This window comes from Callospermophilus lateralis, chromosome 4 (genome assembly GCF_048772815.1).
Source record: "Callospermophilus lateralis isolate mCalLat2 chromosome 4, mCalLat2.hap1, whole genome shotgun sequence".
Taxonomy (NCBI): domain Eukaryota; kingdom Metazoa; phylum Chordata; class Mammalia; order Rodentia; family Sciuridae; genus Callospermophilus; species Callospermophilus lateralis.
In genome coordinates, this window is record NC_135308.1 from 40372445 (window position 1) to 40397709 (window position 25265).

At 32.3% G+C, this 25265-nt stretch overlaps 1 protein-coding gene across 4 annotated transcripts in view; it reads right to left on the reverse strand.

Annotated features, from left to right (window-relative positions):
* Positions 1–1151: 1151 nt before the first annotated feature.
* The window catches only part of Vps37a (VPS37A subunit of ESCRT-I), a 37547-nt gene continuing 13433 nt past the window's right edge, over positions 1152–25265 (reverse strand). For 2 of the 4 annotated variants that reach the window (XM_076853760.2, XM_076853757.1), the window contains exons 2-12: positions 25107–25181; positions 22951–23065; positions 22327–22427; positions 12647–12872; positions 11017–11087; positions 10038–10165; positions 9896–9954; positions 9751–9819; positions 5962–6105; positions 4969–5049; positions 1152–3173 (exon numbers count right to left, since the gene is read on the reverse strand). In XM_076853760.2, coding sequence (XP_076709875.1) covers positions 4969–5049; positions 5962–6105; positions 9751–9819; positions 9896–9954; positions 10038–10165; positions 11017–11087; positions 12647–12872; positions 22327–22427; positions 22951–22995 — 924 coding nt within the window. In that variant the 5' untranslated portion in view covers positions 22996–23065; positions 25107–25181 and the 3' untranslated portion in view covers positions 1152–3173. The remainder of the gene's footprint in view (positions 3174–4968; positions 5050–5961; positions 6106–9750; positions 9820–9895; positions 9955–10037; positions 10166–11016; positions 11088–12646; positions 12873–22326; positions 22428–22950; positions 23066–25106; positions 25182–25265) is intronic. The other 2 variants (XM_076853758.1, XM_076853759.1) reach the window with 2 other exon arrangements.

Below are 25265 nucleotides of genomic sequence, written 5' to 3' on the forward strand. Positions count from 1 at the left end.
AAACATATATAACAGAGAATACCCTGCTAAGAAATACTTATTAGGATATAGGGTCAATGGCTTTTACATTTTATAATGTATATAACTCACTTCATACCATTCTTGTAGTTGTCTACTTCTAGAAACTTTGTTGCCTAAAACTGAGGATATGACTTTAATTTCTTCCAGTTGGTAGTGTAAGGCTAAAAAAAAGCAATACTTTTTTTTAAAAAAGAAAAGAAACACTGTCTATACCAAAAAGGACTATGCATTTACTCGGGAAAGCAAATATTCTATTTGATATATTAAATTTTAATTTTATAATGTGACATCTTCCATCACAGCCATAAACTTTTTAGTTGCCTCAATCTTTTTACAGAACATTATGTTCATTTAGTCTGTTTTATAAGTAACTAACACTGAACTCTATATAAAAGTTTATATTTATTGCTTATTAAACGTTTATTGTGCTTTTACAGAGCCTTTAAAGAGCACTCTCAATCCAACAAGACTAAATTCTCTTAACACTACATTTTTATTTTAAATCAAACTGCAATCAGGAAGTGTTTTATTATTATTTAGGGCAGTGGTTTAAAGTGAAAAGAATAAACCGATATGCAACTGACATGGGCCTGTTACTTCCTAATTAGTAATAGCGCTCAAGTGATTTGTTATTCAGTGATATTAAGGTATATTTGATATGAAATTGATAAGAATTTTGATCATGATTAAGCAAACCAATAATTTGAACTATTTTATAGAATAAAGGAAGTTAAGGAAAACAAAGGAAAAATATTTATTCAAGAGTACATAAATCTGAGCTGTCTTTCAATATAATCATATATAGATTATGATTAAACCTTATTTGTCCAACAACCTCTATCCCAATAAAAATTCTCTAGTCTGTTTATTCCTAGAAATTTCTTTCAACTTTAAAATTGTTATCTTTAGTAGTATATATCTCATTGATTTAGAATTTCTTCTGAGATATTAACCTTTAAAGCTTTATCCATAACAAACCTCTGTCCTAGATAGTCTATTGAAACTCCTAAGCTTTCCTCTACAATTTTGATTTCCATCTAGTCTTCTATTACATAGTAAAGTAAAATCAGAATATTTACTTTGGCATGTATGTCTATAATCATTTTTTACAAAGAAATATAGCCAAAATATTAGAAAAAAACATCATTTAAGTTTATTGCAATCATGGAACCCAAATTCACACAGGCATAAAATCTTTCCATCCTAAAAGACATACATAACCTATATCTGAACTAAATTGCCAATTTATATAATACAGATAATTGTGATCAAACTTCTCTAATCACTGGGTTGTTAAGAGGTTATCTAATAAACTAATTTAAAGGAAATTATGTATTTTTTATACATGTATACATATTTGGGTAGAACAGGAGGTAGATAAGCACTTCAATAACTAAACCATGTTTGAGTTCTCTTTATATGGTATTTCCGTAATGCATTATTTTTAGTGTGAATGGTCTTTTAGAAGGTCTCTGGTCTGCTGACCTCTTGTTCTAGGATATATCTAGTTTCTAGGAAAGCTACCTGATTTGTTTGTAAAAGATTGGGAATGCAAAGTCTTCCAGTGACTGCAATAATTGTTGGGAATATTAATCTCTGATGGCCAATGCTATCACACTGGATATTGTCACAGACAATAAGGAAAGTTCTGAATGCCCAAAAGACAATCACAAATTTGACATACTTTTACTTCATTATTTCATCCACAAATCAGGAATAATTTTACCTTTTTCTGAGCATTTTGAATATTAAATAGCATGCCCTTCCTTAGCACAGTGCCGGCAAGTCAGGCAATTAATAAAAGCCATTTTTTGCATACAACATTGTACCTTTTTAGTCCATGTGAATATTTGTGTTCTACAAACATAGACTAAGTATTAAGTATTTTTCAATTCTAAGAAAATTAAGTCTTTCCCCTAAACCTCCATTGCTAAAGACATGTATAGAAGGAGAGAAGAATGAAGACAAAGATAATCTATATTGTATGCAAATGTTGAAATGAAAATTATAGGGGGATGAAATTTAAGCAAAAATATGCACTAGGTTATTTCGTGATTTAGATACTAGTTTATTGAGTCTCAGAGTTCAAAATTTTCTCCCTTTAGAATCATTTAGGGCTACTTATGAAATATGTTCATTTGGTGACATGGCATAGAAGCAAATTACTGAACACAGTACAAATGAAGAGGAAATTCATTAAAAATTTGGATTGCTTAAAAATTAAATAGTACTTTTACTAGTTCCTATAAAACTTTTCTCAGGAAAATTGAATTCACATAAAAATGAGAAAAATTCATTGATTTTTTTTTTTTGTGTGTGTCTAGATTATTTTTATTAACAAAAAGATTGTTTTTAACATTAGGAATTTAGAAAGCATACCCATCTAACCACAAACCCATCAGATACTTATTTTTTAAGAATTAGCCTGAAAGTTTGTTTTGGACTGGTTTAAACAAAACCAGTCATTTTCTTAAGTAAAATATTTATTTAACTGTCTTGCAACTTAAATGTATCTTTAGTTTTAAAAATAAAACAATATATGAAGAGCTGGTTTACTCTTTTTTGATTTATTGTAGGTAAAAGTTACTTACTTGAGATGGCACATTGGCAGGTCTGGTGTTTCCTGACACTATGAATATTTAAAAACAAATTGCCCTTGAAAAGTTTTATCATCCAGAAAGAAAGAAAGAAAAAAAAAGGTGACTTTCCACAGTTGAAAATTTCTTGAAAAAAGATTGAGAGGAAAATAATCTAAAAACCACACCACTCTTGATAAAGAACTGAGGCAGCTTTGAATTAAAACTACAAATTTAAATTAGTTTTATAAAGTACTGAAAAGTAGGTGAAATTACATGCATAGGCATTTCATCAATAATAAGAGGAATAGCAGCAGAACTTAAATATATGATAGTTTATCAACAATAAATAAACATTTTTAGTGCAAATAGTGCAGAAAATTTTCTCAAAGCAAAGATCATAGCAAGTATTTTGATCTATACAAAATCAGTCTCAGTTCTGTATACAATCTATATAGTATATCTGTGAATTCAGCCCCCATGATGAAATGCCAATTTGCAAATCATAAATATAAAACAATGTGCTTAAGTTTTATGTCTCATTTTTCTCTTGGCAGTTCATGTTTTCGGGAAAATCTGGAAAGAAAAGAAAATTTTAGAAACCTAAGATTTAATTTGAGGTGATAAATTTTCATCTCTTTATATTCTCTTCCAACTAAAATTTACCTATAACTTGATTATAAGGGAACAGGAATAAGGAAAAAAAATTAATATGTTCATTTAAATTAGCAATTACTCAGTGTCTACTTTCTTCTCAAGCTGTGGGGAATGCAACTTGGTATCAAAAATCAGCCCTGCAGACAGGGAATTTACAATATGATATAAAATAAGATACAAAACAATTCCCCTCAGACTTGGCATAAGTACCGCACAAGGAGACAGATGTATTTGAACAGGAGATAAGTCACTTCCTTCCTTTGTATTATATATTATACATCTTAATATATAAATAAGCATATAACCATTAGAAATCAGTTGGCTATTTCTTCAGTATGATATTGGCTTAAATAAAACATGAATCCCACTCCCTTTTTAAGGGAACTTATTGTTCTCCTTAGAGTCCACTCCTGTAGCCTGGTTTATTGGGCAGAGGACCACATGACACTAATCTACAGGCAAGCTGATTAGGCCAGGATGGGTATCTCACACATCTCTTCCCTGGGAATTTGTGTTAGTGCTCCAGAGATTCTTGCTAGTCTTGAATGGCTGCTTGAACTGCAGATTTGATATAATCAGGATTTGGGAAGTAATAGATGAGGAGCAAAATTGAAAGAGAAGAAAGTGCTAGGGATATAGCTTAGTGATGGAGTGCATGCTAAGCATGCAAAGTCCATGGGTTTCATCCCAGCACCCCCCAAAAACCAAAAAATGAACAAATAACAACAGATGCAACAAGTGGCTCTAGCATGAAAGCAGGAAGGAGCTATATTAGTTGAGTGGTTCCTAGTGTTTTCAAACTCGGGTGACTGAACTGTAATTTCTTCACTTCAGCTCTATAGTGTATCCCTGCATTATCCAACTACATAGGTTTTTACTTAACCTTGTTAGGGTGAGATTTGCTTACTCAACCAAATCATTCTTAAAACAAAATTGATGGAGAATAAAAGGGAAAGAATGTTATCAGTTAAGAACACGAACAAAGACAGGGTGGTAGAAGGAAGAATATGACATACAAAACAACATAAGGAGAAAATGGCAAAATAAATTGGGTGAGTTGAAATATATGCCAGATTATAGAAACAGTTAAACCAGAGAGAAATCTGACATTATAGGTTCAATACAGGTTCTGGAGCAGAGAAATTTTATGACAAAAGTGGTACTTTAGGAAAATCATCCTGTTAGTGCTGTATAGGAAGGAAAATTTTAAGTCAGGGGGATTAACTAGAAAAGCTCTTGAATAATCTTGTAAACTACCAAACTACATCCCAATTTTTTTTTTTTTTTTTTTTTTTTTTAATTCTGAGTCAGGGTCTCACTAAGTTGCTGAGACTGGCTTTGAACCTGTGATTTTTCTGCCTCAGACTCCTGAGTCACTAGATTACATTTTAAAGAAAGAAATGATATGACTATTTCATAATATGTCAACCAAGTAACATGGCATACTCTATACCCTAGTTGAGAGAAAGAAATCAACTCTTTAACTTCTAATTCTACATGAGGAGCTAACTAGTGTTGAAAAAACATTTCATCTAAGCCAATATCATACTGCAGAAATATCCAAAAGATTTCTAGTTCTACATGCTTAATTATATAATATATTTAATATGTAATACAAAACATTCTATATGTTACATAGCACAAAAGAACAGGCACTGTTAAGAACATTTACTTCTCCAAGAGCCTTGAGACTCCAACCTGAAATACAATTTACCTATAGTGGAGCATGAAATTGGCTGTGCATTGCTATCACCTGTTGAAGTTTTTCTTCCTTGGCTCTTCTACAGTGGCAAATCTAGAAGATAAATTATTGAAAATATCAGTTACATCTCCAAAAATGTGCCAATTATTTCTTACATTATGATGTAATTCTTTCATCCAACTGACACTATTTCAAGTTTTAAATGTTTAAAACAGTTAATTCCTCAGAATTCAAGAATTCAAAACCTATTTAATAGAAGATAGCTTTTACTGGCAAATTCCAGAATGTAATATAAACCCTGATCCTTTACATCAATTCTCTTAAATTTAAAATAACTGTGTCTTAAAAATATGGAGTTAAGTCCTGCTGTTAATCATTCTGCCTCACCTGCCTTAACACAATATATATATGCAAATATACACACATATTGTACACACACACACACACAAATCTCATGTCTTATAATTACCAATTAAAAATTTAAAAATATGATGCTTAGAGAAACTGTGCAAACATTTAGGACCCTACTAAAGGATAAGAAACAATACTGCAGACTTTTTCAGGTTTTCTTTAAATACAATGGAAATATCAAATAAAAACTGTTTGAAAATGTCAACATTTTTAGATTTGTTTGTTAATTTGTTTTTTAATTTCTATATATTATCTCATTAAACAACTTGTGCAAATGGTTGTAATTGAGGAGTACACTATAACTGTTAATTAGAACAGGCTGAATTACCAGCTTCTATAGAATGGTACAAAACTATTATGTCTTAAACAGAAGTGTTATTTGATTTACCTGCTTGTGTACTCAGAACAAGCAAGTTTGATAAGTGATAGTGAGAATGGGGTTCTGCTATCCTTCTCAATAGAAGCTCTTCAGATTCCTCTCATAGCACTCAAATCCCCAGCTCAGTAATGTGCTGAAGTTTTTTTACTCATGGGTGTAGTTAAGTAATTTGATATTATGTTGTCACTCATCCTTAATGGAAGAGTATTACATACTGTTCTCTTTTCCATGAAGCTACTGAGAAAATCGTCTATTTCAGTTTTTCCCTCCAAGAAATCTTCAGCGATATTATCAGATTCTTCTTCAGCTTCGTGTGCAGCTACTTTCAATCTTGCCTGCAGGGCACTTGCACTACAGCTCTGGGGGAAAAATTTTTAAAAATTCCTTTGAGGGAAAGAAATGAGGTAGAGGTATGAAAAAGAATTTACTAAATGCCTCATTTTGAGAAAATCTGCTCCTCTATAATGTCTCACCCAGGTCCTTAGCTTTTGGTTATAAAGTAGATACCTAACTAGAAAAACCAATCCAATGGCTGCAAATTATTAAATAAGAAACTAGGCAAATCATTGTACTTTCCTGGGGATTTTGGGATTAAATGCATATGAGAAGCACCCTCTAATATGACCCCTCAAGAACCTCTGTCTCCTGGTATTCCTGCTCTTGTTTAATCCTCTGTCCTGGAGTGTAGGCTAGATCTAGTGACTCACTTCTAAGTAATAAAATATGGCAAAGGTGATAGGATTAAATTTAACCAAAGAGGTAGAAGGCTTGTACAGAGAAAACCAACTGTTGGAAGAAATTAAAAGCATAAGTAAGTGGGAAGATATTCTATGTTTATGGTTTGAAAGATTTAATATGATTAAGATAAAATACTAACCAAAGTGATCTACAGATGCAATGCAATTGCTGTTAAAATGTCATTGGCATTTTTTTTGAGAAATAGAAAGGCCCATCCTAAAATTTATATGGAATCTTATGAAATACAAATGACAAAAATAATTTTGAAGAAGAACAAAGTTGGACAATTTGTATTCTGATTTAAAAAGTTACTACAAAGTCACATTAATCAAAATAGTGCGGTATTGGCATAAAAACATATAAAGCAATGGAACAGAAGAGAGAGCCAAGACATAAGCCCTCATGTATATGATCAAATTATTTTGACAAGGGTGCCAAATATATTCAATAGGAAAAGGACACTTTTTTCCAAACAAATGATGCTAGAAAAACTGGAAATCCAATGCAAAAGAATTAAGTTGGAATCTTATACAAAAATTAACTCAAAATAGATCAAAGACCTAAATGTAGGAAGTATTTTTAATAGCCACCTTAGTATGTATGGAGTACCTCACATACAGGAATATCCAGTAATGCACCATTATTATCACCCTTGCTAAAACTGATTATTCAAATGCTTCCACTTACTTATTCACTAAATATTTATTGAGTATCTGTCATGTGCTAAACATTAGAGCAAGTATTAGGTAACATAATAAAACAGGAGAGGTTTCGCACTCTTCTACTCAATTGTGTAATCATGTAATTACAAACGTTGAAGTGTGAAGCAGGCATCATCTCCAGAGCATCTTGAGTGAATACATCTAGGGAAAAGCCTTAGAATCAAAGTATTTATTTTGCATGTGAATTTTTTTTTTTTTTTTTTAATTTTAAGTTTCTCAAGAATCACTTCCAGTAATTCCTCTATAAACTTTCAGGGACTAAAATAACAGTTAAAGCAGAATCTTTATTAGATATTTATATTTTTTCTCTTGTGAGTAACTTGTTTTTCCTTTACTTTTCATCAACCATTGCCATTAATATTTATTTGTCATTTATGTGACAAATATTTGTTCTCTTTCTTATTTCACTTTTGATTTTATAATTTTTGAAATAAAAAAACTTTAATTTTTACATAGTGAAATTAATTATAATTTTCCTTCATGCTTCTTCCTTTTATAATGCTCAGAAAAGTTTCTCTCACTGTAATCTTAATAAAACTCCTAGAGAGCTAGTTGACTGTGGTTTCCACAGAAAGTTTTTCTACAATATCTTTCTGCATCCTATATGATATAGTGACCTTACTCTCTATGAATGGATACTAAAATGGAAAACCAAGTATATCATTTATTGAATCCTCAATTTTTTCCAATGAATCACTCACATATATGAGTCTATTTCTGAACTGTATGAAACTATTTTTCTACAAAACTACTACACCATTTTAAATCATGAGTTTTTACAGTGTATTTTGATAGTAGAAAAGGCACTCTTTTCCATTATTATTTCATTTAAGCTTTTCCTACTTTTACCTGTTTAGTCTTTCAGATGAACTTTTAGATAAACTCCATTAAGATTAAAAAAAAATACTTTTGGCAATTTGGTTGCAACTAATGTATATGTATGTATTTTAATGTTTTTAGTTGTAGGTGGACACAATACTTTTATATATTTATTCATTTATTTTAATGTGGAACTGAGGATAAAACCCAGTGCCTCACATATGTGAAGCAAGAACTCCACCACTGAGCTACAACCCCAGTTTATAAATTATTTTGGGAAGAATGAAGTGTTTATAACATGGTAATATTCATTCCATGAATATTGTGTTGCTCTAAAAATAGCCTTAGAAAATAGCTCAAGAGTTCTTTCATGTCATTAAGTAAAGTTTACAAACTCACTTCATCAGGTTCACTTCTAAATATTTTGTATTTTTGTTGCTACTGTAAATGAGCTATTTTTTCTCTATTTCGTTTTGGAACCTTCCTAGGCCAGGGATATAGCTTTGAAGTACTAATTGTTGGAACATAAGATGAAAAATTTCTTTTCTCTCTAGGATTACTGATTGTTTATTTTTTGGTAAACAATGATTTCACCTCTTATTTTCTAATGCACCTTTTATTTCCCTTGTCTGATTGCAGTGATCAGAACCTCCAAAGCAATACTATACAGCAGTTGACAATGGGGCATTATTCTCTTATTCCCAACATTAATGAGATTCTGGAAATGTTTAGTCACTAAATGTGATGTTTACAGTTGATTTCTAATTTTTTTTTATCAAATAAAAATTAATTTATATTCTTACTTTACTAAGAGTTTATGTAAGGAATGATGTTGACTATTATTAAAAGCTTCTTTAATATCTACTAAATTCCAATATGTATCTAAGACTATTTCAGTTAATTTTCACACATTTTATGAGACAGAAGATTGCTTAGGTTTGACTCTGAACCCTAAAACTTTCTATAAAATGGAAAAAAGAGAAAAGTAACAATACCTGTCTTGTAGGATTTGGGGTAATAATGGGCCAATATATATAAATATCCTGATGCAGTGCAAGACATACATTAATCACTCAATATTAGCTACTATTCTTATTTTTTTCTAAATGATAATCCTATCATCTGAAATTCATTATAAATCATATTCTCCTTTTTTTTGCTCTTATTTTATTTCTAATTTATGTGTTATTACATTGGCTTAATCTTTCAGAATTTGATTCTGAAGGAAATACAATACTAATAACAATGATGACTTACTGGTAGACAATATAGATTATTTCCTCCATTCTATTTTTAAAGATTTATTTTTTCACAGATATAGGCTGAATTTTATAAAATGCTTTCATATATTATATTTTTCAATTTGATAACTTTTCATTTAAAATATTCATACATAAACTTATTTCATACATAAGCTTATTTCTGAGTCTGAAGTTAAAGATTTTTTTTTTATTGTTAAGTTTTATTACAACTATTACACTACTTTTATAACTTACCCAGAAGTTATTTGTGGGGATTTTCATATTTTCCTGTTTTAGAACCAAACATACTCTCGTATGAACACAAGTAATTTATTATAGTATCTAATAACAGAGCTGCTCATGTATTTTTAAAGGTATCAGGCTTTTACAGACAGACATCTAACACAAGGTAGCTGACAGAAGGTGGCCTATGCACATCAGGATGAAAAGTTCTCATAGGAAAGGAAAAGAACTAGACTCTTACCTCACTAAGTTCATGCTGCCTTTGCATCTTCTTTTCAAAAGTAGATTTCATCTGTGTAAGTAATTCATACTAAAAGAGAAAATAAAATTCTGTTTAATTCTATTTTTAAATTATATAAATTTCTTCAAAATGATCACTAACTCACCTTATCTAAAACAATCTGCCTTTTGGCTTCCAAGCTAGGTTCCAAAAGGAGATTCTTTCCTGTAAGATAAATTCTCTGGTTATTTCCAGATAAAGATCACACTTTTCTCCGGAAATAAGAAGTTAAATAAGGGAAGACATACTTGCTAATTCCTCGATACTTTTTACTAAGTCATCCTTGTCTGCAATAATTTGTTTCAATTGAGGCAAAGTCAGGAACTGTTCTAGTAATACTTCCTCTTGTTCATTCATATCTGTGAGTTGTGATAAACTAGAATACAAAAGAAAGAAATATGTTGTTAATAAAAATCAGTCATATAGTATTTCTCCATGATGACAAATATTCACAAATTTTCAGTTTTATTTGGTTGAGAAGAATCTAAATAATTTTCATATGTACACATAAAAAGGCCAAATATAAACTTAAGAGGAAAATAAAATGTTAACCATAGTGGAAAGTAGAAATGGGAGATTCTACAGGACAACCAACCAAGTTCTTAAAAAAATATATAATAGTATATGTATAAAATATGTATGTATTTATGACTATGTATATGTGTGTATATGTAAATCTATTAGTGTATGTGTAGGTATAAGCACGTGAGTATATATGTGTATGTATAAAGGAAGAGATAAACGGTTCATTAAAGGATACTTAAGAAAGCTAGCATTTAAATATAATAGTTGAACATTTTTCTGAATCCTGATTCAAATAAACTAGCAACAAAAAATTTAATAAATAAAATGTTGAAGAAAGAAGATAACATTAAAGAATTATCATTAAAGAGCAATGAAAGAACTAAATAGGCCAAGATATATTATGAAATAATCAGATATAAATATATTCAGAAATAACTTTCAAAGAATGCAAAAAATATTTTTCATACGAAAAATATTTGTTACCTTAATAACTTATATTTTACTCTTAGCATCTAGAAAAATCCCTGGGTGTAGACTACTCACTCAATAAATGCAACCTTTAATACCTAAAATTCTCCCCCTAAGATAATCACAATATAGGAATAGTGAAGATTTTTTAAAATCTTTTTATTTAATATGAATATGAAATGATAATCTGGTTTATATTTACAAATAAAATATATCCCAACTTAAGTTTTTTACCTTAATTCTGAGAGTTCTGGAAATGTATCAGGAACATCTGGCATCTTATAACCAAAACCATTCTGGCTTATCTAAAGAAGAATTTAAAGGGTGTTACATTTCAGCCATCTTTTGATTAGTCCCTTTTACATATATAGTAATTTTTAATCTACTATGTCCCATAACTATTCTCATGAACACATCTTCATCTTCTTATTTCACATGGCCTTTATGCTCCCCTTGTATTTTCTTTCCCCAGTATAACTTTGTACATACAAGCTTACTTCTTATTTTTTTGTTGATTAGGGCCTTTGGTGAGAGCCTGTGTTAGCTTTCTTTCATGGGCAAATGTATGGGTATAAAATAAATATCTTAAGAGTATCTGTAACAGGTATGGGAAATATCAGTGGATTTCATGGATATAAATGAATGTATTTCTCTTAAATGAAAGACAGTAAGTATAGAAAAACTTAAGCTGTCAGTAGTCTGAATAGTTATGTATCTGGGTTACATAGGACAACAAGGTAGTTGCAGAGCACAGTATCCACTGTTTGAATATATATAAAATTTTTTATGCTTGAAAAGTTCTCTTATACTTTTGTCAATACTCATTACAGTTTGTTTATTAACACACAATGATGAAAAGTTTGGAAAAACAAAGTCTACTTGGGTTTCTACTCTAAATGATTACAAACTTTGAAATTAGTAATTTTTAATATAATAAGGTTTTACAATGTTTAAGTATTACTATGGGTGATATTCATTAAGGGTTAAAAGGGAAAGTTTTCAAATCCCTTTGAATATTTTATGTACCAAGTATTGGTCTCTCCTTCTGTAACATCACATGTGGCAAGTAACCAGCCTCAAAACATAGTTTTTAAACCAATGGGATGCTTGAAGCCCTTAGTATATACTGTTATAGAAGCTCCTCTTTAATCTGACACCTGATTTACCTACATGATCAGTCCTTGTGCCTTTCTCTACACCCAAAACGACAACCAGAGAGATCTATTATAGGCGGCTTTACAAAAACACCATCTGAGGTATACTACAAAGCCTTTGTCAAAGTTATTGCCTATCACAGAATGTCTTCTAGAGCCTCTTGTTATCCTGGCAAATTCATAACCACCTTTCAAAATCTGTCCTCAAAAGCTGAGGTTGGTGGTGTGTGCTTGTAATCCCAGCTACTAAGGAGGCTGATCACAAGTCTGAGGCCAGTATAGGCTACCTAGCAAGATCCTGTCTAAAAACCAAGCATGAATGCATTCCTTCTTTTATCTGAATAATGTTTACTGAGCAAGTGCTATATATATCAGGCTTGGTTTGAGGCACTAGAGATAAAATGGTAAAAAACCAGAACTACAGTTTTTGTAAAGGCATCCCTACTAGTTCTACCTTGGTCTCTGGGAGCAATGGCCATTTTTTCAACTGTGTCTCTGCCATAACACTAGCATGTCTTGAGAAGTTCCTTATTTGAAATTATTTGATCATTTGTTTCTTACCTCTTTGAGTTTGTTATTTAAGTTGGAAATGTTATTTAATCTTTTTATATTTTGTGCCTAATTTAGTAGCTGGCACGTAATAAACAATAAATGTCTGCTGACTGAATGCATATTTCATGGGTACAAATTAGGCTACTAAAGACACCAACCGGAGCTGAAGTGTCCGTTGTGGGAACAGGTAATGGCAGACTTGAAAGGACACCAAATGAAGGAGCAGCAGGCTTGGCTGTGGTATAACTTGTTGTTGAAGAAGAAACAGTGTCAGCAACAGACAAAGAAGTGATATTCCTGTTAGCTTCTTGTGGAGGATATGGAGGAAGAAATGGAAAGCCCTGAGAAGCATAAGGAGGCATCCCGCCTGGGTTACTGTACAGGCTAAAGAGAAAAAGAGAATGAGAATTAGATCACATTTAGGTGTGAAGAATAAAAAATTATGACTAAATTGTTCTAAACAATCATTCATTTCTATTGCTAGAACTCTGTTTTTGGTAATACTTGTTATAATTATATGACTGATATAATTGTAATTGATAAACTATAAAGCCCCCCAAAAGAGAACTGCAGTTCTCTTTGAAAAAAAGATGACTACTTTAGAAAGCATGTAATTCAAGTGGTTAGAGTAAAAGTTAATAGGCCATTTTTGAGTTTCAGCATTCCACTGATACCATTTTTTCACAGAGAGAATAGAGAACAACATTTAACCCAGGAACATTATTCAAGGGGATGCTTCTTAGTAACTTTCACTGTACTTGGAAAAATCTAATTGAAAGGTAAGACTGCTTTTCTAAAAAAATTGAAAGAAAAAGCAAATATGTACATAAGCTGCAAAAAATGTTAAATAATGGCACAGCATTATGTGCTTGGGATTTAATTAGAGAATAATGAAGTCAGTATTTTTTTAGTAAGATAAACCTAAACATTATACATTTAATATATTCTCCCTTAGAAAAGTTCACAAAGCATCAAATTATTTAAAAAAAAAAAGGGAATTCAGGCATCAAGGCAGACTGAGAATCAGGTAAATGCCAATATTTGAATTAATAGAGTAAGTTTATATTAGTTATATGTAAAAGGTAAAGGACTTACGATATGTTTAAAACAATATTAACCACTAAAATGTTTCAGTTTGAACTGAAACATGTTTCAAATCACATCAAGCTTAAACATTTTCTGTTGGAATACTATTACTTCATTTCATGATATAAATTATCTTGAGTTGAAATTTTATTGGAAGAAAACATTGTTACAGATTTTGAAGCTGTTTACTAGTGAACCAAATTTTATATATAGAAAAAGGAGGGTAAAAAGATAACAGCCTTTCCATACAGCAAAATAAATTATAAAACTTAATAAAAAATTTATAGGTCAGTACTTATGAATAGATAGGAGATTGATGGAATAAATATAAAATGCAGAAAAAGCCTAAACACATTTGGGAATTAGGATGTAATAAAGATCAAATTTTATGTAAGTGAAAAATAGAAAGGTCAGTAATTAGTGTTGGAATGTTTGGACAAAATTAAATTCAAGTCATATTCTAATATTTACAATATTATAAAAACTTAATGGATTAAGGATTAATTTTTTTAAAAAAAGTCTTAAAAGATCAGAGTGTGGCTGTATGCAGTGGCACATGCCTGAAATCATAGAAGCTTGGGAGGCTGAGGCAGGAGGATTGAAAGTTCAAAGCCAGCTTCAGCAACTTAGGCCCTAAGCGACTAGTGAGTTCCTGTCTCAAAAAAAATAAAAAACGACTGAGATGTGGCTAAGTGCTTCTAAATTCAATCCCTGGTACCAAAAAACAAAACAAAACAGAACACAACTATAATCCCAGTGATTTGGGAAACTGAGGCAGGAGGATAGCAAATTTGAGGCCAGCTATAGCAAATTAGTAAGACCTTTAGCAACTCAGTGAGACCCTGTCTTAAAATTTAAAATGGATGAGGGATGTAGCAGAGTGGTAAAGTACTCCTGGGTTAAATCCTCAGTACCAACACAAAAGAAAAAAAAATCTTAAAAGAACTGGAAGAAATCATTAGGAAATTTTAACTTTAAGCTGGAAAAGGACTTTCTGTGATACAAAATTCAGCAGTCATAAGAGAAAATAATGAGGAATTCCACATATTAATAAAGTATCTACATGGCAAGCCCTTTACAAGACAAACAGGGCTGGGATTTAGCTCTGTGACAGAGGGCCTGCTTAGCATGCCTAAGGCCTGGAGTTCAATCCTCAGTACCATAAACAAACAAAATAAATAAAGGTAAAAACATCTGAAACAAATATCACACATAGAAGATAATTTCTCTAATATAAAAATAATTCCTACAAATTGATAAAGGACTAACAATCTAATGGCAAAGTAAAGAATAAAAAAATACTGGTTACAGAAAAGAAAAGAGAAACATCTCTAAAGCATAGGAAAAATGTTCACTTTCACTGTTATAACATAGGTACAACTAAAATTATATTAACACATCATGTTCTGCCTAAATAGCTAAAGATTCATTTTGATAACATACTGTGTTGGAAAAGAACACAGGGAAATAAGCATTGTATATAGAAAAAACTGCTACAATTGTTTTGGAGGGCAATTTTGCAGTGTTTGTCAAAAGTTACAACAGTGTATATGACTTCTAGAATTTATTCAACAAATATACTCATGTTTGGGAAAAATATTTGCTGTGGCACTGAGGGCAACAAAGCAGTGTGATCCTATATTAGAGAAGGTTGAAAACAACAAACATCTCAATCAATAGGACTTTTGTTAATGAATTACAGTATATCCATAATACTTTGTGGATATAATACTTTAGAAATTAGAACAAATACTTTGTGGGCATAAAATAATAACTGGAAAGAGCCTTAGTTACTAATTTGAAAACACTCCAAATCATATTATTTAGTGAAAATAAAGCAAGGAAATAGTAAGCTATCATTTGGGTAAAAAGGATGGGGGAAGAGAACAAAATACTACATTCATATTTCCTCGTATATGCATAAAATGCCTTAGGAAACACAAACACATACACACACACACAACTCTGGATGCCAAAGAGAAAAAAAAAAAAACTTAAATTGCAAGAGAATAAGAAGTGGCAGACAGACTTTCCACTTTATACTCCCTAGACTTTTTGAATTTTAAGTTAAGGGAATATATGATCTATTCAAAAAACTCAGTTAATTTCATTTTGCTACACATGGATTTCCAGTTTTCCCAGCACCATTTGTTGAATAGGCTATCTTTTCTCTAATATATGTTTTTGGCGCCTTTGTCTATAGTAAAAGATAACTGTATTTATGTTGTTTGTCTCTGTGTCTTCTATTTTGTACCATTGGTCTACATGTCTATTTTTGTGCCAATACCATACTGTTTTTTGTACTATTGCTCTGTAATATAGCTTAACGTCTAGTATTATAATGCCTCCTGCTTCATTCCTTCTTGCTAAGGACGGTTTTGGCTATTCTGGGTCTCTTAATTTTCCAAAAGAATTTCATGATTGCTTTTTCTAGTTCTGTGAAGAATGTCATTGGGATTTTAATAGGAATTGCATTAAATGTGTACCATATTTTTGGTACTATGGCCACTTTGACAATTTTAATTCTGCCTATCCAAGAGCACAGGAGAGCGTTCCATTTTCTAAGGTCTTTTTCAATTTCTTTCTTTAGTGTTCTGTAGTTTTCACTGTAGAGATAAATCAACTCAAAGTGGATGAAAGACTTAGGCACTAGAACAGAGATCCTGTGCCTAATAGAAGAAAAAGCAGACCCAAATCTTCATCATGTCAGCTTACTGACTTCCTTAACAAGACTCTTAAAACGCAAGAAATAAAAATTAAGAATCAATAAATGGGATAAATTCAAATTAAAAAGCTTCTTCTCAGCAAAGGAAACAATCAATATCATGGGAGAAAATCTTTACCACATACACCTCAGATACAGCACTAATCTCCAGGATGTATAAAGAACTCAAAAACAAAACAAAACAAAACAAAAACCCAGAACACCAAAAAACCAAATAACCCAGTCAATAAATGGGCTAAGGCTAAGGAACTGAACAGACACTTCACAAAAGAAATAGTCGATCAACAAACATGAAAAAATGTTCATCATTGTGGGAGGCTGACTAGCATGTGACTGTGTCTGTCTCCCCTTCTGATTGGTGGTGCGGCATTGTTAGTCAACCCAGATGATAGCCCCAATCTTTAGGGTACAAGCAACTGTGTCTTTGTGCATGGGCGAGCCTTCCTACATCTCCATGGGTGGAGCTATGCTCACCTGTTCCTTTGTGATATTACCCCTTTACCCTGTTTGGGATAGAACGTTCCATGGAAACACTTTTTGTGTGTCTCCTTCTCTTACACTGCCCTTGGGTATGGCCTACCCAGATGTCAGTCAACCTGCTGATAGCAGACATCATGAAGCTAGACAGCCCTTTGAAATCTGACCCCTTACCTCATTTGAATAGCTTCTCCTTAATAAAAGGGGTAAGCACGTGCTCTCTCTTTTTCTGTGGACCCTTAAGGTCAGAGGAGCCATCACAGCACTCCCAAAGAAAAAGGTATTTCTGTCACTTGTGTGGTTATTTTGCGCAGCCCAATTAGCCCAGTTCCCCTGGAGTGACCCCTGAGTGTTTTAGTTGCTTGCAACAACGGCACATCATCTATAGCAATTAGAGAAATGCAAATCAAAACTACTCTGAGATTCTATCTCACTCCAGTCAGAATGGCAATTATCAAGAACACAAGCAATAATAAATGCTTAAAAGGATGTGGGGACAAAGGTACACTTACACATTGCTGGTGGGACTGCAAATTGGTACAAACACTTTGGAAAGCAGTATGAAGACTCCTCAGGAAACTTGGAATGGAAGCAGCAGCAATTTGACCCAGCTATGCCACTCCTCAGTTTATACCCAAAGGACTTAAAATTAGCATACTACAGTGACACAGTCACATCAATGTTTATAACAGCTCAATTCACAATAAGTAAACTATTTGATATTATTGCTGTCCCTTTTAGACCAACTTAGATGCCCTTCAACAGATGAATAGATAAAGAAAATGTGGTACATATACACCATGAAATATTACTCAGCCTTAAAGAAAAATGAATTATGGCATTTGCAGGTAAATGGATGGAACTAGAAAACATCATGCTAAGTGAAATAAGCAAGTCCCCAAAACCCAAAGGCCAAATGTTTTCTCTGATAAACATATGCTAATCCATAATGGAGGGTGGCAGGAGAATGAAGGAACTCTGGGTTGTGAAGAGGGGAGGGAGAGGAGGGGAGGGGAAGGATGGTGGAATGAGACAGACATTATTAATTATTACCCTCTAGGCATGTATGATTAAACTACTGGTATGACTGCACCATGTACAGCCAAAGGAATGATAAATTGTGCTCCATTTGTGTGCAATTGTCAAAATGTATTTTACTGTCATGTATAAGTAACTAGAACAAATTAAAAATTTTAAAAAGCTAAGTTAAAAAGTTTTCTAATATGATTGTTTATTTCAAAGGATAGCTCAGCTTTATTTTAAAACTTTTATCTAGGGCCAGTATATGATAACAAGTTATTTAACAACAATATGACGAATATAGAGAATATTTACTATCATTGAATTAAGGTATCAATAATTCTGAATCAATCTGCTGTATTTTGAACTCAGTAGCAGATAGAAACCCATAAAATAATCTACAAAATACATTAAACTTGATGTGTAATAATGTGCATTGTATCACAGAACTTATTTTAAATGTAGCAAGTGAACATGTTGGCTTGTATTTTCAAAAAAGCTGAGTGATCTCATAATCAACCTTACCAATAAATAACACAGGAAATACAGTTTTTGAATATGGCATATCCAGATCTTTATCCAAAAATAAAGACTCAAGATTCTAGGATGTAGATAATAGGAAGCCAAAAGGTGCAGGAGAAAAGGCTGAGGTACCAAATGAACTGGATAACCTGATTAAGATTTGCAGGCAGTGTCAAAGATGCTATCTGACTTCTGAATAAGAAAAAGTTCTTGGAAATTAAGTAGAAGGACTCAGAAATATTAAAACAATAAAATATAAGAAAGAGGAAATACAATATAAACATATAGAATAAGAAAATTAGATACTTCTAAGAGTTGTAATATAAGTCTTAAAAGAAGTTTCATAAATAAAGGACTGGGGTGTATGTAGCTCAGTGGTAGAGCACTTGCCTAGCATGAGCAAGGCCCTGCATTTCATTCCCAGCACACTTAAAAAAAAAAAAAAAAAAGGAAAACCAAATATAGACCTTTATTTGCAGAAGAGTAGTTTTTTCAGCCTGCTTCTTACCTATAGAAGTTTACAGATCCAAGGCTTCTTTTCATTTGACACCATCTCTGTCCCTTTCAGACCAAGATGATATAATTCTTTTAAAATTGTTTTGGTTTTCTTATGAATCCATTTTTCATTTATTTCATCAGACAAAAGCAACACCCACAAGGCATGATAAGCTACTGAGCTTCTAGCAAGGCTGCTGAGAAACATTGTCATTGAGATTTTTAGAAGGCCTTGAAGGACTTTTTTTCTTACTGGGTAGTTCTCAGAGGCAGCACCTTGGTTCTTTCTGAGGTGTTAGCAAAGAATTTTCTATGATACTCTGGGTTTGACTTTTGCTTTTTTATGACATTTCTTATTTGAGAATCTAAGGAAAGCTGGGAATTACGTACATATTTATTTTCAATTCAGGAAGTCTTTTCTTTAACTCCCTCCTGACTCATTTTACTACAGCCAGCTAGAAGTTGGGTGGCACTTTAACATTGCCTAGAAATTTCCTTAGCTGGATCATCTAATTCACTAGGTACATTTTCTGTTTTCCATATTATCATAAACAACAGTGCTGACTAACCTTTCACTAATACAGAGCTTCCCTCCACTATTCCTGTTAACAAGTCTCTTTGAGGCCCTTCATTCATTCATACTTTCCTGTGACTATATTCAGTTTTCACTTCTGCTTGGTCACAGAACCCCTCCCATAATCTCCATATGTGTATGTGTCACAGCAGCATTTTACTTCCAGGTACCAAAATCCTTTCTGGTAACTAAGGCTGCATGACCGATTACCCACAAGGAGAACGTTTATTCTGTTTACTAATCTGCAGTCTCAGCAGAATTCATTGGAGAAGCTCATGAATGCTGTACATATCATCAGCTTGCTCTCAACAGAAGCTTTACCTGGAAATACCTAGATGGGGCTTCTCTATATAGCTTGGTCTTCCTTAAAGTATGAAGGGTGAACTCCCCAAGACACAACTATGAGAAGGCATACTGCCTTCTTTTGACTTCGCTGCTGAAGTCATTCAGTGTCACATCCCCTACATTCTATTTGTTGAGGAAATCCCTAAGTCCTGGCCAGATTCAAGGGGAGGGAAATGGGCTTATCTTCTTGATGGGGAAGTGGTAAGTCTCTGAAAGAGCATGTGGGACCGGAAGTATCAATATGGCCATTTTTAGAAATTAGAATTTATGTTCCAGTCAAGGAAGTTTGGAAGATAAATTTTGAGACTTAAAAAAAGTCTGTAAATGTCTTTAACATTCTCACTGCTTCATAGTTGGTAAGGTTCAAGTTCTACATTGGTGTGCTTTTTCACTTAGAATTTTGAAGGCCCTGCTCTGTTGTCTATAAACCTCTTACTAGGGTATGTAGTTCAGTGGTAGAGGTAGGCAAGGACTCTACAACTGAGCTACATCTGTAGCCCAAGATCTAATATTTAAACAAAAAGGAAGAATGACTCAAAAAGCAAAACCAAGAATCCAGAATCATTCTGTGAAAAAATCATTCTCATGAAGTTAGGCTAAGTCCTAATTAAAGAAATGTGCCCAGATGGATTTCACAATTGCTATGGACCAACAATAGGTTCCTGTTTTCTCCTTCTTTGAGTGGAATGGTCTAAAATGGTTATCCTAGGCTTGTTCTACCATTATATGATGGGTATGTCAGGGGCAGCAACCTTGTCATTTTAATTCACTTGTCTTCAGAACAAGAATAATTGTGGTACTAGAGACTGAACCCAGGTGTGTTCTACCACTGAGCTACATATCCCTAACCTTTCTAAAAAAAAAAAAAAAAAAAAAAAATTATGAGGTGCTGGGCTTTTTAAAAATTTTGAGACAGAGTCTTGCTAAGTTGCTTAACTGTCCTCAAACATTCAATGCCCCTGCACCAGCCCCCCAATAGCTAAGAGTACAGACATGCACCACTATGCTTAGCAAGAACACCTCAATTCTCCTGGAGCCTGATTTAGATAATAAAATCCTGGACTCAAAATTAAGAGCCTAATTCTATAAGAAAATGAACTCTAGAAGTTCTTGGGGGAGGAAATTAATGTATTTTTGACTGTAGGAAAGAGGTGAATTCTTGTGGCCAGGAGTGTGACAGATTGTAGTTTCCAAAATTGCTACCACAAGATTTCCAGTCCCATCTGCTCTTCTTGAACTTTGCTACTCCATTGACAGACACAGTCTATTTCCTCTTCCTTTTCAACCTGGATGGGATGTTAAAAAGCAGCAGAAATGATACTGAATGACACCCAGGATTACAATCAAAACATGATGCAGCTTCTTCTTGGCTGGCTTGACTTTTTTCCTGGTATGCTCACTGTCAAAACCCAAACTGTCATGCTGTGAAATAGCCCAGGTCACATGAAGAAGCCACATATAGAGGTGTCAGCTGACAGCTTCCACTGAGGTTTTAGCCTCTGGCCAACATTAACTGCCAGACATCAGAATTAAGACAGCCTTCAGATGATCACTGAAGTGATCATTAGATCACTTCAAACCATGTGATCTAATGCAAAACTGGAAGTGAGCACCACTGATCCCTAACTAAATAAAAGATTCATCAAAAAAAGGCTCTCATTATTTTAACCACAAGTTCTAGGGTAATTTGTTATACATCCTAAATAAATAGAACAACATTCCTTTACTTAGGAAACTATAAAAAGACAGTAAACCAAGAAACTAGGAGGTAGCTTTAAAAAGTGAATAATACAAAACCCAGGAAGTAGGGAGTTTAATACAAGAAAGTGGCAGAGGAAAATCCTAAGACCAGTGAAGTTCCTTGATGACAGCTGTGGAATAATCATAGAGAAGAACTCTGAATGGAGGGGGAAAAAGTGCAACTTCATCTGCAAGTAAAAGGAAAAACCAAAACAAAAACAAAATCCCACAGAACCTAGGATTGACCTGACGATGTGAAAAAATGGGTTAAGAGATATTTTTCAGAACTGCTAAGAGCTCTGTGGAAATTTATGATGTAGAAAATTAAGATCTAAAAAAACAAAAGCAATACAAAAATGAGGTAACTACTAACTCCAGGAAAAAGTAAAAATGGTTACATACTTGGCTCAGCAACGGGTACTATTTAAAGTCAAAGTAATGAAAACACCAAATATGGGTTAAAATCAGGATATAATTTATATCATGATATAATTTAAAACAATGATATAATAAGTTAAAATCATTATATAATTTCACTTGGAAGAAAAAGTGGAGAGAACTTTTTGAAAGATAGCTAAAATTATTATAATGTAGCTATCAATTATAAAAACAGGTCAATAGAAATAACTAAAATGAAAGAATTGAGAGATAACATTATGTACATATTATTCAGAAAAAGGAAGGTAAATGTTATAAAAATAGCAATATAGTTGCCACTGAAAAGTGTGGATACATTTGAAGATGAGGATATGGAAATTAGAGGGTTATCTTTTAACATCATTTAATCTTTTAAATTGCATTTTGATTTCTTTGATAAGTACAAATATGTTTTTATTTGTTATAAATATACTTACAATGGAAATGCTGTTGAAGCAGGAGCTAAAACTGGGGGATTCTTCCAGAACTCATCCAACAGACTTTGAATAATTTTCCCAAGATCTGAATGCATTGTAAACTGAAAGTAACAATAATGCATGAGTATTAAAATCACTTTCAAAAAAAAAAAGATCATAAAGTCTCATTGACATAATGTCATTTTAAATCTTAATCCACTTTTGCAGGTCAAGTATTGCTAGAAAAACAAAGAGAATTGTGTCAAATCAATGTAATAACAATCCACAACTCACAACATTTTCTTATAGAATCAATATTATAAGTATTCAGTAATTAGCAAATTAGGTTGAAAGTCCATTCAATCAACAATAAAGCTAAAATAATTCCACATTTCACTATTTATGATAGTTTGAGAGTTCAAAGGTAAAGTTATAATCCTTTAATGTCAATCATATCATATCCAAAAACTATAAGTCATAGTATTAACTAAACATGATATTATCTAGTATATAAGTTAAAATATTTTTTGGAAAATTACTGAATCCAAAGTGAAATTTTAAATGAATGTTAGATTGCAAACATATTTCGTAGAAAAGTAATACACTTGTTATAGTACTCTGAAAAAAATTATACCACACACATACATTGCTTACTAATGGAGAAGTAACATATACTCCTTGTTTATCCATTAAGTGATGTCTTATTGGTGGATAAACACTGATCACTGGTTTTTCCTGAGGAAATTGTGGAGGAAGTAATCTGGTAAAAAAACAAAAACAAGAAATATTATATTATATAGTCACAATCCTAAAATTTAAGTTAAAAGGAAATTAAATTGTTACACTTGTACAGATTCATCATTAAGTACTAAATGTTCTATGCCTGACACAGTAGAGCAGGCCCGTAATTACGGTGACATGGGAGGTAATAGGATTGCAAGTTCAAGGCCAGTATAGGCAAGTTTGAGGTCAGCCTGGTCAGCTTAGTGAGATCCGTCTCAAAGTAAAAAAAATAAATAAATAAAAAATAAAATGAGCTAGGGACATAGCTCAGAGGTAAAGTTTCCCTAGGTTCAATCCTTAGTACCTAACAAAAACAAATAAAAACCCCAACCATACCAAAAAACTCTATGATGGTTATTGAGTTAATTGAAATTTATGAACAATTAAACTTTGGCTATATAGTAATTCAACACAGCTAAAACCTTAATGTGCAATATAGACACTTTGAATTATAGAAGTTTTTACATCATGGTGATTATTTTCAAATATGCCAAGCTATACAAAATCCCAGCTAAAAATTGGAATCAAATGAATCATACAACCCTGTCTGATTATTTATTGGACCACAGTTTCTGGCCACACAGTGTTCTTGGGGTTTTGTTTTTGCTTTTTTTTCCCTTAAATTTTAAAATGCCACCAGCAATTATTCCAACATCTGTTCTATGTCTAAAGAGTAAGTAGATAAAATGCAAAGCACTAGAACTGAAATGCTGGATTTCATCATGCCTTGATTCTACCTTATTTTCATCTAAATGTTCCAATTAACACCTCTCTCCTAACTTTGAGAGCAATCATATGGTTTCAAACAAAAAAACCCAATAAGTTCTCCAACAATTTATTGTCAACAAATTCTCAAAGGTGAAAAGTTAACCTTTTGTAGCATTACAACATTAAAATTATCAGGTAAAGTCTTAAAAAATGAGTTTACTATTTTCCAAATCTCTAAAATTCAGAATATTTTTCCCTTTACACTGTCTCTCTATTCCTGTTGGCCCAGAAGGCTATTTGTTGACAGTATTGTCACAAAGAAAACTAGTTCCTTGTTGGATTCTCCTATTTATCTCTACCCAGACATTTGATGAGAAATAAAACTACTTCATTTATATAAAGATTTTAAAACTACTTTGGTAAAAGAGATAATAAATGGCCTTTCCAGCCCATCAATCTGGATTTGTATCCTGCTATGATATCTACTAACCATGTGTCTGTACTTTGTCCTAATCTGCATGATGGCTATAAGGATTCATAAAGCTCATGTGTCAAGTTAATGCAGTTTAATGCTTGGCAGAGTTAAATGTTCATGCTTGAATCCATTCATGAAACTATTATTTAATAAGGCCTCCTCTGCATAGGCACTATGTTAAGCAATGAGGATACAAAGATGAATAAGAGATGTTTTTTTTCTTTACCTTACCCAGATACTTCCTCAAACAACCAACCACCTAAATGCAATCTGAGGTAATAACTTACTTTTTTTTTTTTAACAATGGAGACTAATAATTGCATTTACGCCTAAACAGAAACTTCAGCAATCAGTCCACCTCATAATTACATTTTTAACTTTTAATTCCACCCCCCAACCCCCGCCGCAAAAATCAGCTGATCAAAACCAGCCCTGACTGTTCTCAATGATGTAGTGTATCTACTGTTGAAGTTTCAAACATGTTAACTTGTTTCTGATGTAAAGGTGAATCAATCTCTATAGGTTTTCCATATGTGATTCCTTTGTCATTATCATTTTTCAGCCTATCTTTAGCTAAGACTAGTTCTAATAAAAATAATTATAGTACTAAGAGTTATTATCGTATCTTTTAATTGCATTTTCTCTTTTATACTTCCTTTTCTATGGCTACCTGTATCAGTGATGTCTTTTACAAATTATTCACTAAGTTGCACACTTTTTAAAAAAATTATAGTTACTTAAATTCACTTTAAACAGCTTATTTCTAATAGTAACTACGAGAGAATAAAAAGTTTAATTCCTATTACATGAAAAAATAAGATACAATTCTACTCACATATTAATGTTAATAGTCAGATTGTTTACAGTGAATGGCAATCTGTATTCCACATCTTTCTGTATTTCAGCTATACTGTAAGAGAAAATTTGAGAAAAGAAAAACTTACCCAAAGTTATAAAAAGCATTAAAGTTAAAGACAAATGTTAAATGCTAGGG